The following is an 18,057-nucleotide window of genomic DNA, read 5'->3' as shown; positions in this document are numbered from 1 at the left end:
GTCCCCCCGCCACACCAGGGCACAGGGTGGAGAGGCTGCTCTCCAACCCATCAGGATCCGCCTTTGGACGATCAACGAGGCGAAGTCTGCAACATCTGCCGCAGCACCCGTTTCCAACCCTGGCTGGTCCGACACCCCGAATATGGCCTCCCGGGGGCCCGGGTCCAGTTTCACATGCACCACTTTAGAAATTATCCTAAATACCTCCTTCCAGTAATCCCTCTAGCTTGGGACAGGATCAAAACATATGAATGCGGTTAGCTGCCCCCCCCCCCGCAACATTCACACACATCTTCTACTCCTTCGAAGAATCGGCTCATCCTCGCCCTCGTAAGGTGCGCTCTGTATACCACCTTCAGCTGTATCAGCCCCAACCTCGCGCACGAGGTGGAGGCATTCACCCTCCGGAGCACCTCACACCAGAAGGTGCTTTCTCTGCTTTCACTGCTTTCTCTTATACTGGAAGAAGAGAGAGAGAGAGATAGAGTGGCAGCGAGCATGTGGCATAAAATATCATTTTGAGATTATCTTAATGTTGAGCCAATGTTTGTGTGATACTTGGTGAGAATTTTCTGCTTGGAATAAGACTTTCATTGTCTGCAACTGATTGCTGTGAAGGAGGGTGACTAACCTTTGATGTTGATTATGGTATAAAGAGGAGTTGTTAGCGGGTCACTGTCTTACTGCATGCAGTGCTTGGCTTCAGCACGTTAATTCTGCTGCATGTGGACTGAACAAAATGCTGCCTGTTTGTGTGTCAGTATTAATATTGGTATTTTAATGTGTACTTTTCAAACTTTTCCGCTATCAACAGCCCCAAAGCAGGAGAAAATGGTGTCCAGTCTCTTGAAAGTAACACCGGAAACAATCTGGATTATATGTCTCAAGGAATCCTGGTAGAACAAAAAGGTGCATCACCAGAATGCAAAGAAAAAGCAAATCTTCAAATCCTGACTGATCCAAAGGCCCCTTTAATAACCGACAAGAAAAACAGCTTGTGGTCTTTACTGGATGACGCCGTGTTTGAAGGAAATGCCTTGGAAGTTAATAGCGTGTTCAATAAGACAGAAACCTCTGGGGCAGCAGGCACTGGTCACTCCATGGAAGTCAGCTCCTCACCAGTACAGGCAAACACTGCAGCAAGTGTAGCCGAGGAAGGGTTCTCCAGTCTATTGCATCGCAGTGAGCAGCTGGACAAAACAGATGAGCAGGGCTCATATCCCTCACCTCAGGGCCCAGTTGAGAGAGCTCAGTTACCTGCCCCGGAGACTAAGTGCAGCCTCGCGTTGTCAGAACCAGGACGTAAGGAATCGATCAGAGAGGAAAATCCTGCAGCAAGCACAGATGGCCAAAGCCATCTGTTCGTGGTAGAAATCCAAGACCCAATGTATCTGACACCAGTGAGTTTCGACAAACGTGCTGAGTGTGCGGGAACTGCCGGCCACAATGCTGTCAGTCATCCTCAGCTCAAAGTTGAAAATGAGCAGCTCATCGAAGCGGTGGTTAGTGACCAAAGAGAAAAGTGTATTTTACCGAAAGTCAGTCTAAACGGAACAGAGGGTTCTACTTCAGTGTGTGACTGTGCACTCAATGTGTTTGAAGGAGCTGCTTCAGATGGGAATGAGCTGAGTTTGAGTTACCATATTGACCACCACCAAACAATCAACAGCAAAGAAAATCAGTGCGGTTTTCTGACAGGCACAGAAAACCAAAGAAGCTCTGAAAACATGGAGTTACTGTCCACCTGTGATTCAGATCTCCATCCTGCTGAGCTGAATGCGGTGCCCTTGGCAGCCACTGATGAGCAACAGAAAACGTGTGCAAAAGAGCAGGAAGATATCTCCACAGATAGTGTCTGCAACCTTGTAAATAAGACGGAGAGTATTCCAGAAACTGTCACCCAGTCCTCAATCCAGCAGAGCTCCAGTCCCGGGAGAGCAGAAGAAAAACTGATGGGCCTCAGCTGTGACTGTGAAAAGGGTCAAATTTACAATCAGGAAGCAACAACTAATGCTTGTGAAGGAGATTTGGGCTGTCATCAATTGCACATGCAAAATATTGTATTTCCAATCAATCCTCAAAAGATGGATGGATTGGAGCCAAAAGAGACAGGATTTGTTTTCAGTGACGAACAGCAGATAAGTACCAGTGACTCAAAAGAAAAGGTTTGTGAAGACAATGTGTGGAATCTTCAAGAAAGCACTAACTTAGCGCCGAATTATCAGAATACTTATTCAGATAATGTACCAAATGAGCCACAGGGTTGCTGCAATGATAGTAAGCAGCAAACACGGGGCAGTGAGAAGCGAGCAAATGCTTCAGAAGAAACGTTATCCACTGTGCAGATTGGTGCAGAAATCTGGCCTCTTCCAGAACCTTCTGAACTGCCACTTGGTCCGGGCTTGGACTTGGGGCAGGTGAAAGAAATGTTACTCTGTTTCCAAAGTGACCAGCAAGTCTGCGAGGCTGAGAAACAAGACGGCAGACCTGAGAAAGTTGACCATGACCTTCAAACTGGTCAGGAAAGTAGGCTGTTGGCAGAGAGAGTGGGACTGGCATTGAGTTCCCAGGATCCCGAATCAATGGATGTGAAAGGAGAACTGAATTTAAATTCTGCTAGCGAACAGCACGAAGACAGCAATGAGATAGGAGCCGGGGTTTGTGAGGAGGGGGAACCTGAGGAAGGGCAGTCTTGTTTGCGGGAGGACATGGGCACAGGAAACATGGTGTTGCGAGACAAGTTTGAGTTGACCCCAAGTTCCGAGCATCCTCACACAATGAGTGTCAATGAGATATTGGTTCTCAGTCCTGAGCAACATCAGGAAAGTAACAGCGAAGTGAAAGGAAACATTTGCGAAGGAAATGTGTATAGTCTGCACACATTGCACCCGGAATTACCACTGAACTCACAGGTTCCTAATACAGTTATACCAGGAGAGACATTGCTTCCTGTCACTAATAAACAGCAGGCGCATAACAGCAAAAATAAAGAGAAAACCCCTGAAGAAAATCAGTGTGACTTGCAGACTAGGTTAGAAAATTCCACATTCCCAGGAAGCAGGGAGTTGGTGCTTAATCGTCAAAACTGTGAATCAAGAGAAGCAACAGAAGAGAAACTATCAGATTTCAGCTATTTCACTGGGCAATCCTCGGCATGTACTGCAGAAATGCTCTGTCAAGAAGATCTGAGCAATAATCAGATGATAAAAAACATTATAACCCCAGCAGCCATGCAGCTGCCAGATGGCTCAAACTGTCTTGGTGCAGCTGAAGTGAAAGAATCATTTATGTCCGTAAGTAGTGAACAGGCATGCAGCAGTGAAAAGCAAGGGAAAGTGCCTGAAGACAGTATGTGCAGCCCTCCAACTATGATGGGATGCACTTTGCTCTCTGAAACGGTGGACTTGCCACTCGCTCCTCAGAATGTCGAATCGACCGGCACAGCAAATGGACAGGAACGTTTGAACCAAGGCAGTGAACACCAAGCCGCACAGGGAGAAATCGAAGACAAAGCCATTAGAGAAGTGTGCAGCTTTCCGACTGATCGGCAAGATACAATTTCAGCAAGTGTGGACTCATTACTGGTCCCTCAGCGCACTGCTGGCACTGAAATGAAAGAGGCATTGCTGGCCTTCAGTGACGAACAATCCCGAACATTCATCAGTGAAGAACAGCAAAAGGGTAATGAGGGGGACGTAGGCAGTCTTCAGCAAGGTCTTGACGATACTGTACTGTCAACAAGCACAGCATTAGCACTGAACCCTCAGTACGTGACAACCAGAGAACCAATATCCAAGGATTTTGCTCACGAGCATGGGCAATTGTGCGATAGTGGGTACAAGGAGGGCCTCTATGAAAAGGATTCAGACGGCCCTCATATGCGTGCAAGAAATATGAGAATTCCAGAGACCTCTAGATTACCACTTAACGTGCAGAATCCTGACACAGAGGAACACGGAGAGTTATTATTCATGGGATTTAGCAATGAACAACAGCAAGCAGGCAGTGAGCGAGCCAAAGGAAAAGACATTGAAGAAAAGGTCCAGAACCTTCAGATAGACACTCTGAAGGTTATTGCCACAAGCACAGATTTGCCACCCAGCTCAGTGATTCCTAGTATTGATCGACAAGCAGAAGAATTATTTGGCCACCGAGAGAGGCAAACCGGTGACAGAGAACAGCAAGAAACGGTGTCGGAAGACAATATTTACAACTTCACAATTGACACAGAAACTGGTCTGCTCCAATTATCTCCTGCGACTCAGAATATCGGTCCAATAGCTACAGGAAATGACCAGCTGCCATTGGGTTGTGATAGCGAACAGGCAGCGGCAGTTTGGGAACTGGCAGAGGTTCTCTCCAAAGAAAAAGTGAACAGCTTTCAGGATGATCAAGAAGAGCCGGTCTCAGAAAGAGTGCAATTATTACCAGTCTCTCAGTTTACAGCTGGCATCGGAATGGAAGATGCTTCGCTGACCGTCAGTGGTGAACAACAACAAACATCTATCTGCGAAGAACAGCAAAAGAATTATGAGGCGGGGGTGTGTAGTCTCCAGGAAGGCCTTGAAGATGCTGTACAGTCAACAAGCACAGATCCAGCACTGAATCCTCAGGATTCCACAACAAAAGAAAATACACCAGAGGATTTTGGTGAGCAGCTGCAAATATGTGACACTGAATTCGAGCACGGATTCCTTGAGCTGAATTTAGAAATGCCTTCGATAGCTGTGGAAAACATTTTGCCTCCAGAAGCAGTCAAGTTGTCAATCGGCGTAGAGAGTCCTGAGGTGGAGAAACAAAACGATGTGATGCTGGCGTTCAGCAGACAGCAGGAGCACTGCGAGATAAAAGAACAAGTGTTTGAAGCAGATGAGCAAAACCTTTGGACTGGAAACGTTTCAACACCAGATGTACTGAAACCGGCAGAGAGCTGTCAGAATTCTGATGCCACAAAGCTGCAGGGGGCAATAATAGGATTCAGCAGTGAACATCAGCAAGTAGATGACAAGGAGCAACAAGGAGCGACTGGAGAAAATTTGCACTGCTTTCTTACCGCAGTGGAAAGTATGGAAAATATTTTGACTCCTGAAACCCCTCAGGATCCCTGTACAAGTGGAATAAATGAGAAACCTTTGGGCTTTATTGATGGAAAACAGCAACAAATACCGACAGGAGGAGTAGAAGACAACTACTTTGAAGAAAATGCAGGTTGTCTTCAGCGAGATGAAGAAAATATTTCACATCCCACAACCCCAGAATATACTGCACAGTATCCTGATCCTGAGGCACTGAGGCAGACAAATGGGAATGCAACAAACGTAGATATTTCTGCTGAATGTATGAGCAACCTTCAGGTAGGTATGAAAACCATCCTTCCAGAATCCATCACATTGACGCAGAATCCTTCCATTCCTCAGCTGCTTGAAGATAATGATATGCCACTGGCTTTTAGTGAGGAACAACATATCTACACAAGTCCAAAGGAAGAAAAAATCTCTGATGCGTACAGTCTTAAGACAGTTGTTGAAAATGTAACCACACTGAATAACTGCATGGAATTACCAGCTGGCTTGGAGAATCACCACATTGAAGGGGCAAAGGAAAACCCGCTATGGTTCAGCTTTGAAAATGCTGATGGACTGAAACAGGATATTTGTGTTGAATGTGTGCACAGCTTTCAACTGGATATGGCAAATGTCCTCCCAGAAGAACTGATTCCCACTGCAGTGGCCCATAGTCAGTCAGAAGTACGAGAAGCATTATCCCGTTTTATTCACGAAAAACAACAAATAGATATCAATGAGGCAAAAGAAAATGTTTGCGAAGAAAACATTAGCAACATTTCAACACCAGATGTACTGAAACCGGCAGAGAGCTGTCAAAATTCTGATGCCACAAAGCTGCAGGGGGCAATAATAGGATTCGGCAGTGAACATCAGCAAGTAGATGACAAGACGCAACAAGGAGCGACTGGAGAAAATTTGTGCTTGACCCCTGAAACCCTTCAGGATCCCTGTACAAGTGGGATGAACGAAAAACCTTTGGGCTTTATTGATGGACAACAGCAACAAATACCGGCAGGAGGAGGAGAAGACAACTACTTTGAAGAAAATGCAGGTTGTCTTCAAATGATCGCAGAAGCTATTGGGCCGACACCTGGCTCGCAGAGTCCTGACGCATCAAACAAAACTTCATTGGCAGTTGTTAGTGAACATCCACAAACAGGTATCAATATAATGAAAGACAACAACGTTTCTAAAGGGAACGTGTGGAGCCTTCAGACAGGATCAGAGCCAGTCCTTGCAGGAACCATGGAATTGACAGCTAGCCTTCAGAATTGTGATGAAAACAAAGGAAAAGAGACACCACAAAGTTTTTGTGGGGATCTAAAACAAGAAATCATAGGCAACAATGAACCAAAAGCGAACCTCCCTGAAGGAAATCTACAGGTAGCAATAGCTAGTACAGAAGACACTAAGCTGTTAGTAGGAAAGGAATTGACAGCTTGCGCAGGGTACCTTGATGCCACCGTTCTGTCAGAGAAAGTAATGGGTTTCGGTGGTGATCAACAAATGGAGAGGGTGGGCAGTCTCCAAGATGACAGTGCAAATAATTTGTTTCCAGAAACCACAAAATTGATACCTGGTACCTGTATTCCGATTGCCGATGCGAAGGATGCGGAGAAGATATCGATTTTGAGTAATAACCAGCAGCAAATGTGCGGCAGTCTAGTTAAAGAGGAAGAGGAAGCTCTATCTTTCTTGCAGAATGCTGTGGAAAGTATCATTGACCCTGACAGTATGAAATTGGCACTGACGCCTCAGGATTCTGTCACCTCAGAACTGATGGCTTTCAGTAATGAGCAACAGCAGATATGTAGCAGTGGGATGAAAACAGAAGATTTTACGGAAAATCACTTATGTACAGATTCTACCATATTAACATTTAGCCCTTCGGAAAATGATACCATGGAATTTAGGGAGGAGCTTTCTGATGTTAGTTGGAACATTGAACACCAAAATTGGAACACTGAAGCACAAGACGATATCTCAGAAAAGGATATGTTTAAATCAACGACAGAAGCAGAAATCAGTAGGCCCTTGCAACCCGACTGGCAGATTCCTGAACTGGAGAATGGAAAAGATTGTTTATTGGCTTTTAGTTCTGATGGTGACAAGAGTCAAAGCTGCAATGGAGAACCAGAAGAAAAAGTCTTTGAGGACAATGTGAACAGCCTTATGATAGGTGCAGAAGGTATAATCCCAGAAGCCACTATACTGACACCCATGTCTAAGGACGCTGAAGGGGTAGAGCTGAAAGAGTCTTTGGACTTTGAGAATGAACAGCAGCAAACCTGTAACACTGAAAACAAAGAGGTGAACAACATCCGGACTGACAGTGAGAATATTTCAGCCCAGGAGCCTATGGATCCATTATCCAGCTCCCAGAAATGTGATACTGAGAAAGAGGAAGATAAATTATTGAATTTCAGCCTTGACACTGAACAACAGACATGCAGCAGGGAAACAAAAATAAGCATCTTCAAAGAAAAAGCATGCATTGATAAGATGGGTGTAGAAAACTCTGTTCTTCCAGAATGTGTGAAATTGTTATCTAGTTCTGATATTGCTACTGAACTGCAGGAGACGACAAACAGTACTCTCCGCAAACATCAGCAAATATCCTTTAACGAAACAAAAGAAAACTCCTCTGCTGAAAATGTGCATAGCCTTGAAAATTTAATTGTAGAATACAATGAGCTATCTTGTAGTCCCTTGCATTCTGATGCAATAATAAAGGAGGATATATTAAAGCAGAGATATGACAGTGAGAAACAACAGACCCCGGACCAGAATGGAAAAGAAAGTGTTGATGTGAATAGTGTTGTGAACATGGAAAAAGGCATGACTTTTGGAATTGATCCCGAGACAAAGTTACCTCTTTGCACTCTGTCTGTTTCTGAAGCTGTGGAAATAAATCAGATATTGGCTACAACCTCCGAGAGTGAGCAACAGCAGACATATGACAATCTACTTTCACATCGTACCTGCGGGGAGAAATTAGGCCAGGAGATGGATTTCGCTTTAGGAAATGGCAAATTCCCAGAGGAAATGGAGAAAGACGTCTTCTCAGCAGGAGGCGTGGACTATAAAAACCACGCTGCATCTCAGGAAACGCAGCTAGGCAAATCCATGACCACTGAGAGCAAGGAACACAGCAGTACATCTGACCATCTGTTCTTGCTTCACATTGGAGATGCAACAGAAAGCTGCTTAAGAACTGGTGCCAAAGAACAGGAAAACGTTATGGGTGTTCTATCAACAGGGAATTGCGCTGGAATATATCAAAATTCCATAACAAAACAGTCCTTTGTGTCTGATATTGAATATGGACATGAGTCCTTGGTTGCAATTGAACCAACGATGCAGATCAAACCAGGATGCAGTTCCCCCATCACATTAACAGATGTAATGGACGAGGAAGCTCTGCCTGCTACATCTGAAAACACTGAAGTCAGAATAGCTGAAAGAGAACTTAACAAAGGATTAAAGACTGAAAGGTACTTCCTTGTATACTTTCACATAAATATATTTCTATTGTTATTAAATAGTTGTAGCAAGAGCACAGCCATTTAGTTTTCTAACTCTTTTTCCTGCTCTCTCTTGACTATAGTCCTTCTCCTGAATCTGCCTTATCTTCACCTTCTGCACATGGAGAAGATGCTATGGGTGTAATTTCCACAGTATCAACAGCTGTACTGGATAAAGCCAGCATGACCGCAAGGTAGAAAAAGACAGTAACTGTTGGAAAGGCTGGAATTGCACCTAAATTACTGAAACTCATTATATAGTTAGAGCCATTAGTGTTTGCAGCGCAGAAAGAGGTCCTTCTGGCCTATTGCGTCTCTACCTGCTCTTGGCTGGAGCATTCCAATCCTCATCCCACTGCCTTGCTCCCTCCCTGTATCGTTCTTTCTTTCAAATGTATTAGTTTTTCTCATAAATGATGCTTTATGACAGCTTCAACTATAATCTATGGCAAAATGTCCCATATTCAAACAAGTATAAAGCAATTTCCCTTAACCCCTCTCCTCACTCAATTAGTGACAATTGGTGATTCCTCTTCATTGAATCACTGCCACTTTTAATGAATGAAATGAAAATCGCTTATTGTCACAAGTAGGCATCAAATGAAGTTACTGTGAAAAGCCCCTAGTCGCCACATTCTGGCGCCTGTTCGGGGAGGCTGGTACGGGAATTGAACCGTGCTGCTGGCCTGCCTTGGTCTGCTTTCAAAGCCAGCGATTTAGCCCTGTGCTAAACCAGCCAATTTTAACTAGAGGAAGTCGAAGTATCTGATTAATTTTTATCAAAATCTTCATTAATTTTATTGCATACAGGAAATATAGACTGTGCAATTGTTTTTGTTTTCTTTTTTAAAATAAATTTAGAGTACCCAATTATTTTTTTCCCAACTAAAGACAATTTAGCATGGCCAATCCACCTGACCTGCACATCTTTGGGTTGTGGGGATGAAACCCACGCAGACACAAGGGGAATGTGCGAACTCCACTCGGACAGTGACCCGGGCCGGGATTCAAACCCGGGTCCTCAGCACCATAGGCAGCAGTGCTAACCACTGTGCTATGTGCCGCGCTAAAGAGTGTCCAACTGTTAACTATGCGCACACATTCAGTGGATAAAGGGGCAACCTCGTAAGAGTTAAAGAGGTTTCTTACCTACCGGGCGGCACAGTGGTTAGCACTGGTGCCTCACAGCTCCAAGGTCCCGGGTTCAATTCCGGCCTCGGGTGACTGTCTGTGTGGAGTTTGCACTTTCTCCCGTGTCTGCGTGGGTTTCCTCCGGGTGCTCTGTTTCCTCTCAGTCCAAAGATGTGCAGGTTAGGTGGCTTGGCAGTGCTAAATTGCCCCTTCGTGTCCAAAAGGTTGGGTAGGTTATAGGGGTAGGGTGAAGGCGTGGGTTTAAATAGGGTGCCTTTTACCAAGGGCCGGTTCACACTCGATAGGCCGAATGTCCTCCTTCTGCACTGTTGATTCTATGATTCTACTGTATTGAAAATGATAATCTTTCATCATTTTATATATAACTGTCATTTGTCAATCATTTAAAATCAAAACCTTCAAGCAATTTTATTAAAATATCAACATTTTTATTTTCTTTCGAGGGATGTGAGATTGGCGCTGATGGTTTTTGCACATACAAACACCTCAATTACTTGTTTCTGCATTCATTCAAAATTTGGTATTTTATCATATGTAGCAAGTTCTCTTTGGTGTTTTTATCTTGTTAAAAACTTTTTGCATCAGTCACTTTTATTTATTGGCTTGTGCTATTGATTGTGGACTTATAGATGGGCCGTGAACCAATTTCTACCCCATTATTTCTTTATTCTGCCCTCCTTTTTTCTTTGAGTAATTCACATGATTTCCAAAGTATTTCTTCCTCTACATCTTATGGTGCAACTGTCGTGTTTTCTGAACCTATAACTGGTGTCATGACGATGTGTGTCTTGTGGATCTCGTGACCAGGGCCTGACCAGGTGATTATTTAGGGCAGGCAGAGTAAGTGACTCCTACCTCGCTGCCCAGTATCAAAATGCCTCCCAAAGGTCAGTCTGCCTGAGCATCTCAAAAAAAGTTGCATGATTTTCTGGCCTGGGATGGGGCAGCCCATCCACTCTGACTATTTAAATTATCCATGATTTGAGACGGGGTCCACTTGTTGGTTACAGGTAGGCAGGGGTCCGATATCTGTCCTTGTTCTATTGGCAAAGTAGAGACATATTTGTGCTGTGAAATCCTTAGCTTAATTGGAAAGCAAAATGCCAAATGTAAAGGTTTACAATAAATATTTTATTTGATCCTGGTTAGCATGGAAACAGGCCCTTCAGCCCAACTTGTCCATGCTGCCCAGTTTCTATCACTAAGCTAGTCCGAATTGCCAGCATTTGGCCCATATCCCTCTATACCCATCCTTCCCATTTAACTGTCTAAATGCTTTTTAAAAGACAAATTTGCACCCGCCTATACCACTGCCTCTGGCAGCTCGTTCCAGACAATCACCACCCTCTGTGTGAAAAAATTGCCCTTCTGGGCAATTTCTCCCCTCTCACCTTAAACCTATGCCCTCTAGTTTTAGACTCCCCTACCTTTGGGAAAAGATGTTGATTATCTACCTTATCTATGCTCCTCATTATTTAATAGACCTCTGTAAGAGCACCCCTAAGCCTCCTATGCTCCAGGGAAAAAAGTCCCAATCTATCCAGCCTCTCCTTGAAACTCAAACCATCAAGTCCCTGTAGCATCCTAGTAAATCTTTTCTGCCCTCTTTCTCATTCAATAATATCCTTTCTATAATAGGGTGGCCAGAACTGAACACAGTATTCAAAGTGTGGCCTTACTAATGTCTTGTACAACTTCAGCAAGACGTCCCAACTCCTGTATTCAATATTCTGATCAATGAAACCAAGCATGCCAAATGCTCCAGAAAGTCCAGTGAGAATTGTATTTTAATTCTGAATTTCAAAAAGAACCTTGTTTATTGTTCAAAATAGCTTGAAAGCAAATGTCTTTGTCAGAATATGGGTGATAGTTTAAAGTCTCCAGCAGTGGTGAGCTTAAAGTTAACTTAAAAGTTTGCTTAGCAGAGAATGGGGAAATTGGATTAATGGTAATACCTCGAATTGGATTGAATAGTGAGTTAAGATTACAATATTCTCACAGATGTTGACTGGAAATGTTCATTGTACAGATCAGCCTGTGCAGTTATGCATGATGTAACCTCAGACAGATGTGGTCTGACAGCATTTTCGAGGTGAGCTCATTATTCTGTTGTGCTAACAGCCACAGATGAAAGGGATGTATCCCTCACTCACTTGAAGAGGCAGTTCACACATGAATTTGACTCTGGGTTCAGAGTCTTCATAAGAGAAAACGTAATCCTTTTCTGTTCTGAGAAAACTTCATAGATCTTCTGAGAATAAATTGGCTTTGAAAAAACTGACAGCATGTCTGCTTTATGAATACAGCAAAATGTACTTCCCACCTTGCATTTTTAATGTTACTGTGAACGTAAGTGCCAGAATCTGTGGTGGTTTCGATCTTTCTGCAGTAATGAAACGTCCCAGCTTCACTTTGTTCACTTCTATTGTAAACCTGGAATTTAATTAAGTCTTTCAATGTCAGTGTATTTTTCTAGCACAGCACATCTGCAGTGTTCTTTAATCTAATGAGAGAGATGGAAGAGAACAAGTGCAAAGAAAAATTCCTCAAAATCAAGCTGTTCTTGGAATAAACAAATCAGTTGACATCTTGAGAGGGGTTCAATAAAAACTTGTCCTCCGGCTTTCTCACCCCCTCTCTTCTAGCAGGGTGTCCGCTTGGCACCCAGCCAATAAAACACAGCTGAAAACAGACCTCAGTACCATGAAGACTAAACCTGCACCTCATCATCACTGAAGCACGATGCATTGCTAATCCAACATCTTTGTTTATTACACGACTGTGCTTTGTTCATTTTAATCAGTCAATTTTTTTTTAATCTTAGGGTATTAAGATTGAAAAACGAAAACCATTTACCAATTGTCATCATCACATCACGGAATTAAATCAAGTAGATTGGGCACATTTAGACCACAGCAAAATAGTTGCACTAAGAGGGTGAAAGGTGTAAACATGTTGAACAGCAAATGCTGTGGCTGTAATTTGAGAGCCTTACATCATACAGTAAAATGCAAGCTTTTCATTTGAATATTCAGCTGTGAATCGCAAACTGAAATGGGTGGGCTGACTCTTTAGTGCTAGATGGAGTTGTATCCAACTGACCACCCCCCACCCAGCAGTCTCGGATGTCTGAAGTGCACTTGTTGGTTGTCAGTCAGATGCTGACCTTTCATGACAATGCAACAGGGAGGAGCCTCTGAAGGAAGGCTACAGTTTTATAACCAGTGGTCTTTTGTGTGAGTCACTCTTCAATGCACTTCATTCAAGAAGTGTGGCTTCTGATGTGGACTCCACAAACTGTTAACTGGCTGGCTATAAGTGTTCCGCTCTGTCGTTTATAGCAGTATTCGCAGATTGTCACAGTATTAACTGTTGAAAATCATTACAGTTTGTGGGCAACACACTGTGGGACCCACTGCATCCTAACTATTGTGAAAACACTTTTTTTTACCTTCAAGTACAACATATCTGGCTTACTTGTGTCTAGGTAAGTAGATTGAAATTTTTTTCCATGTCTATGTTTGATGTTTAAACTGGTAAATCAGAATTGCAGCATGACAGTATGTATAATAAGGATTTGTGTACTTCAGGCCATTTCAGTAAGTTAGTCTCAGAGGTGCAATGTGGCAGATAAGTCCTGCTGTTTCAGTTAAACATGAAATAGTAACTGCAGGCAGAATTAGGTCTTGCATACATTTCGTGGAAACTCAAAGATTGGTGACTTCAAGTTACCTGGGTCATTAAACCTGCAATGAAGATATACAGAACGGATAACTCCTTAGAGACACAGCACAATGTGCTTTTCTTTTACTCTGTGAGGAGTTCAGCCTTTATTGCAGATAATAACATGTGCATTAGACTTGTAAATTCTATAGCCCTTACGTCAACCTGAAAGTTGGAGACATATCTGATTGTACACGAGGGAAAAGCAGAGTACTTGTGCAAACATTCCTAAAGGGAGGCAGACTCAGTGTTGGTGGCACAGTGGGATGTTTGGAAAAGAACAACAGAACCTGCAAAGATTCATTTTGTTTAGATTTTGTGTTTTCTGAATGAACAGGAAACGACCACAGAGTTTAATTGAAAGATCAGTGTGAATTTTGGACGTCTAACCCCCTCTTGCCTGAACAGCAAAAGTGGCAGTCATTACATGACTGAAAGATTTTAGGAGTGAGGCTCCTTGTTACCTATATATAGAAGGAATCGAGCAAATGAATGAACGTTGCTTTAGTATATTTCCGTTGCAGTGTGATTCCTTGGTAATAATAATAATCACCTTATTGTCACAAGTAGGCTTCAATGAAGTTACTGTGAAAATGTTGTTTACTGGAAAATAGAATTTAAGGATAATGGTTTATCAATATTTATATATTACATAACAAAGAGAGTGTTTAATGCTGAAAATATTAACCGTATGAGTAAAGCATTTATATCGCATCTTGAGACATCTGAAAATGCTTCGGTCAGTGAAGCAGTTTTGAGGTGTAGTCTCCCTTGTTGTTTAGGGAAATGAAGGATTCAATTTGCATCCAACACAGTTCTACATTCAGCAATCAGGAAAATGACCAGATAATCTGTTTCAGTGATGTTGGTTAAAAGTATACTGTATACCCACTTAAACTAAAAACATTGGTCAGTTGAGTTGGACAAGATATTTTTTTCTTCCAAACCACTGTCTGCAGAGAGCATTTTGAGCTTGTTGAGGTAATTTTATTTTCATTGTTGGTTAACACAGTTTTCCTGCCATTGATGCCACATAGTGAACATAAACAGCCTGACCGCTTTCTGTCTGACACCACCATAGGCACAAGGGCTAATGTTATGAATGTACACTCCCAGCAAGTTGTCCATCTGCAGGGTGTGTAAAATAGAAATTGCAGGCCGATGTGCCATCATTTTCTATTCTTGATTGTGTACTGGTATTGGAATAGCTGATGGCCCCCATGGCCTGATAAATACATTGTATTTCTTCATGGATCAGTAAGTTTGGGTCAGTATAGTGTCATTGCACAAGCCTGGTGTGAAGGTTTAATGTCCATCTTCGGGGTGGCACAGGAGTACAGTGGTCAGTACTGCTGTCTCACAGCGCCAGGGACTCCCAGGTTCAATTCATGCCTTGGGTGACTGTGTGGAGTTTACACGTTCTCCCCCTGTCTGCGTGGGTTTCCTCCGGGTGCTCCAGTTTCATCCCACAGTCCAAATATGTGCAGGTTCGGTGGACTGGCCATGCTAAAATTGCCCCATATTGCCCAAAGATGTGCAGGTTAGGCGGTGAAGTGGGCTTAGGTAGGGTGCTTTTTTAGAGGCCTGGTGCACTCGAAGGGCCTAATAGCCTCCTTCTGCACTGTAGGAATTCTATGTTGTACTCTATGTTCTATTCTAGGACAGCCTCAAATGGCTCGTAAAGGATATCCTTCGATTTGAAGATGACGTCTACTCAAGGTTGTGAGTTTCTGCCTTGGTACATGTGTTTTTATGTGACTAAATAGACAGATTCTCAACCTAGAGGCACATGGGGGAGGAGGCCCCGTGAGGTAGTAGGATCCAGAATGCAGGATCTGCTTCCTGTATTTTCCTTCTCTGCTGCTGCTCATCATTAAGACGTGAATCAAAGTGTGATGCAACTTGATGGACAAGTTGTCACCATTTTGAATAATTGGTAGCAAGCTCCTCCCAGTCAATACTTTCTGTGCTGTTGTGCTTCAAGGAGAGTTTCAGAGTCTTTGAAGCATTTTCTTTGTCCTTCCCTGGAAAGCTGGCCATTTGAGTTGAGAAAACTGCACTTGGCAGGGGAAAAGCTTTTTGGTTATCTGGACAAAGTGTCCAGTCCATCTGAAATGATTTTGCAGGAGTTTTGCCTGAATGCTTGTGGAGCTGGCTTCAAGGAAGGGCACTATCATTTGTTCGACAGTGCTCCCATTGAACCTGGAGGATGTGGCAGAGGCATTGTTGATGGAATTTCTCCAGCAGTCTTATGTGTTGCTGATGCACACTCCAGGCTTCACTGCAGTACAAGAGTGTGGTGACGCCAGCTGCTTTGTATGGCCAGACCTTTGCTGACTTGCAGAGATCTTTGTTGTCAAACGCTCGTTGCTGTAGCTTGTAAAAGTCTTTAGTTTGGTGCAGCTGATCTGGTGTTGAATCTCCTCGTCAATAGTGGCCTTTTGAGAGAGGTGTCTGCCAAGGTATGGGAAACACACCAACATATTCTGGAATCTCACCTTCAACAAACACATGAGGTAGAACATGGCTGACTATTGTTGGTTGATATATGGGTTTTGTTTTCTCAACATTGAAGGACTGAGTTTCTTGTCTGCAGAATTGAAGAGCTCAGAAGTAGCTTCCAAATCTAGTGCAGAGAGGGCAATGACACTGCCGTCATCTGCAAACTGTAGGTCATGTATACATGTGGTGGCCGGCTTGGCTTTGGCACAGAGAGGACTGAGGTTACAGAGGGTGGTATTTAATCCAAAACCAGAGGGCAGTTTATCTTTAATGAGGTGAATGCTCTGTGGGCTATCACACAGTCTTGCTCGACCCTGGTTTGGATTTTGAAGGCGTCTGTTTCAGATTTCCCACTCAAGATTGTTGCAGTTATATCATCATGAAGCAGTTGCAGTACAATTGATGAGGTTTATTGGACAAACAGATTTTTGGAGCACAATTCACAGAGCCTCGTAATTTACTGAGTCAAATGCTTTGGTCATGCCGATGAATGCTGTTGTTCTCAACATTTTTCCTGAATTTGTCTGGCAACAAAGACCATTTGCCAGAGGGTCGTCTGGAAGATTTAAAGTCACATGGTATCTCTGGGAAGATTTCCTCAGCTTCAGGAAGTAGGCAATTCAGGACAATGTGTGTCAGGATTTTCCCTCCAACGGACAAGAGAGAAATGCCACGATAATTTCCACAGCGTGGTTAATCACTTGAAGATAGTTTCAGTTGTCACATTCCTGAAGTAGGTGGGTAGGTTCTTTTTCCACACAAAACTGTGGGGTGAGTGCACAGATCAAAGGCCCATAAGCTTTGAAGACCTCAGCTGGAATACCATCAGGGATGCAAGCTTTGGTGATTTTCTTGCATTTCATTGCTTGTTGCAGTTCTCCTGTTGATGGTGATTCACCCATGGATTCTACCACTGGGTACTGGGGGATAACCTGGAGAGTATCAGCTGCTGCTGTAATTCACGGTTGAAGAGTTGTTGAAATTGCTCATTCCAATGTTGATGCATGACAAACAGCATCCTGTGAGCTGAAGGGATTGTGTCTATTTGACCTTGGTCTATAGATAGTCCTGGTAGCTTCAAAAAGACCTTGCATGTCATAATGATCAACATATTGTTGGATCTCTCAGACGTCTCACCACACGTCCATTATCTTCCAGATTGATCTTAGGATGTCAGCTATGAGCTGTTGGAATGCTGCCACCTTGAGTTGCACTGTGAATTGTTCTACGAGGCAATGAGGTCGCTCGTTTTTGCTCTAGAAAGTCACATACTTCAGTATCGTTTTTGTGAACCAGCCCTAGTAACGGCGATGCTCGAACCCATTGGTCAGGGTACAAGGAGTCGAGTATAGCTGGCCAGGAGAAAGGTGGCAGCCTAGTTTTAGGGCGCCTATTCTCATCCCTCCCATTTGGGATGAGCAGAGGGCATCCTGAAGAGGACTGCTCAGTCACAGAAGCTGCTGTCCAAAGACACCTCTGTCACCACTCAGCTGTCCAACAACCTTCATGTATCTGTCACCTGTTTTCATTGCCATAGGACTTGGCAAATAGACCCTGGTAGAAGCCTGTGTCTGATTTTGTTTCACCTTGGAGATTTGGGGCGCCATCATTGTTCACATGATCTTGACTGTTTGGTGGTCAGACTTTGGTGCCATGTCGAATCATGATGACCGGAGCAACTTTGCCGCTGCAGCTTTCATCTAACTTCGCAACCAGTGAGATGCACAGTCTTCTTTCCCCTGTTCTGCTGGTGAGAACTTTTTGGATGGTACTTTGCATGACACCATTCCCTGACCTTGCCGCCATGGGTGGCCCTATCACCAGCAAGGAGCTTCTGACAACACCGCTCAAGGTGTCATTGAAGCACACAAAGCTCAATGGCAGTCATTTTCCAATTAATTACAGATCCATAGTTATAGAATAATATCGATGCCAAAGAAGCTCTAAATAAAGTTGGCTGCAGCTTCAGCGTTAGCTGGCTGTTTAGATCATTACAGCGCATGGTTGAAACATTCCAAAAACAGGAATTTCTGGATTGAATAAGACTTGCTGTTTCTCGTTGTGACAGTGTTAGCTATCTTGCTGTGCAT

The 18,057-nt window shown here is 43.5% G+C and overlaps 1 protein-coding gene across 2 annotated transcripts in view; it reads left to right on the top strand.

The window, feature by feature from the left end:
* The window catches only part of LOC140393173 (uncharacterized), a 384,488-nt gene that overhangs the window by 78,845 nt on the left and 287,586 nt on the right, over positions 1-18,057 (top strand). For both annotated transcript variants that reach the window (XM_072479311.1, XM_072479313.1), the window contains 2 exons: positions 815-8,560; positions 8,674-8,784. In XM_072479311.1, coding sequence (XP_072335412.1) covers positions 815-8,560; positions 8,674-8,784 — 7,857 coding nt within the window. The remainder of the gene's footprint in view (positions 1-814; positions 8,561-8,673; positions 8,785-18,057) is intronic.

This window comes from Scyliorhinus torazame, chromosome 16 (assembly GCF_047496885.1).
Source record: "Scyliorhinus torazame isolate Kashiwa2021f chromosome 16, sScyTor2.1, whole genome shotgun sequence".
Lineage (NCBI taxonomy): Eukaryota > Metazoa > Chordata > Chondrichthyes > Carcharhiniformes > Scyliorhinidae > Scyliorhinus > Scyliorhinus torazame.
This window is presented reverse-complemented; position numbering and strand designations above follow the sequence as displayed.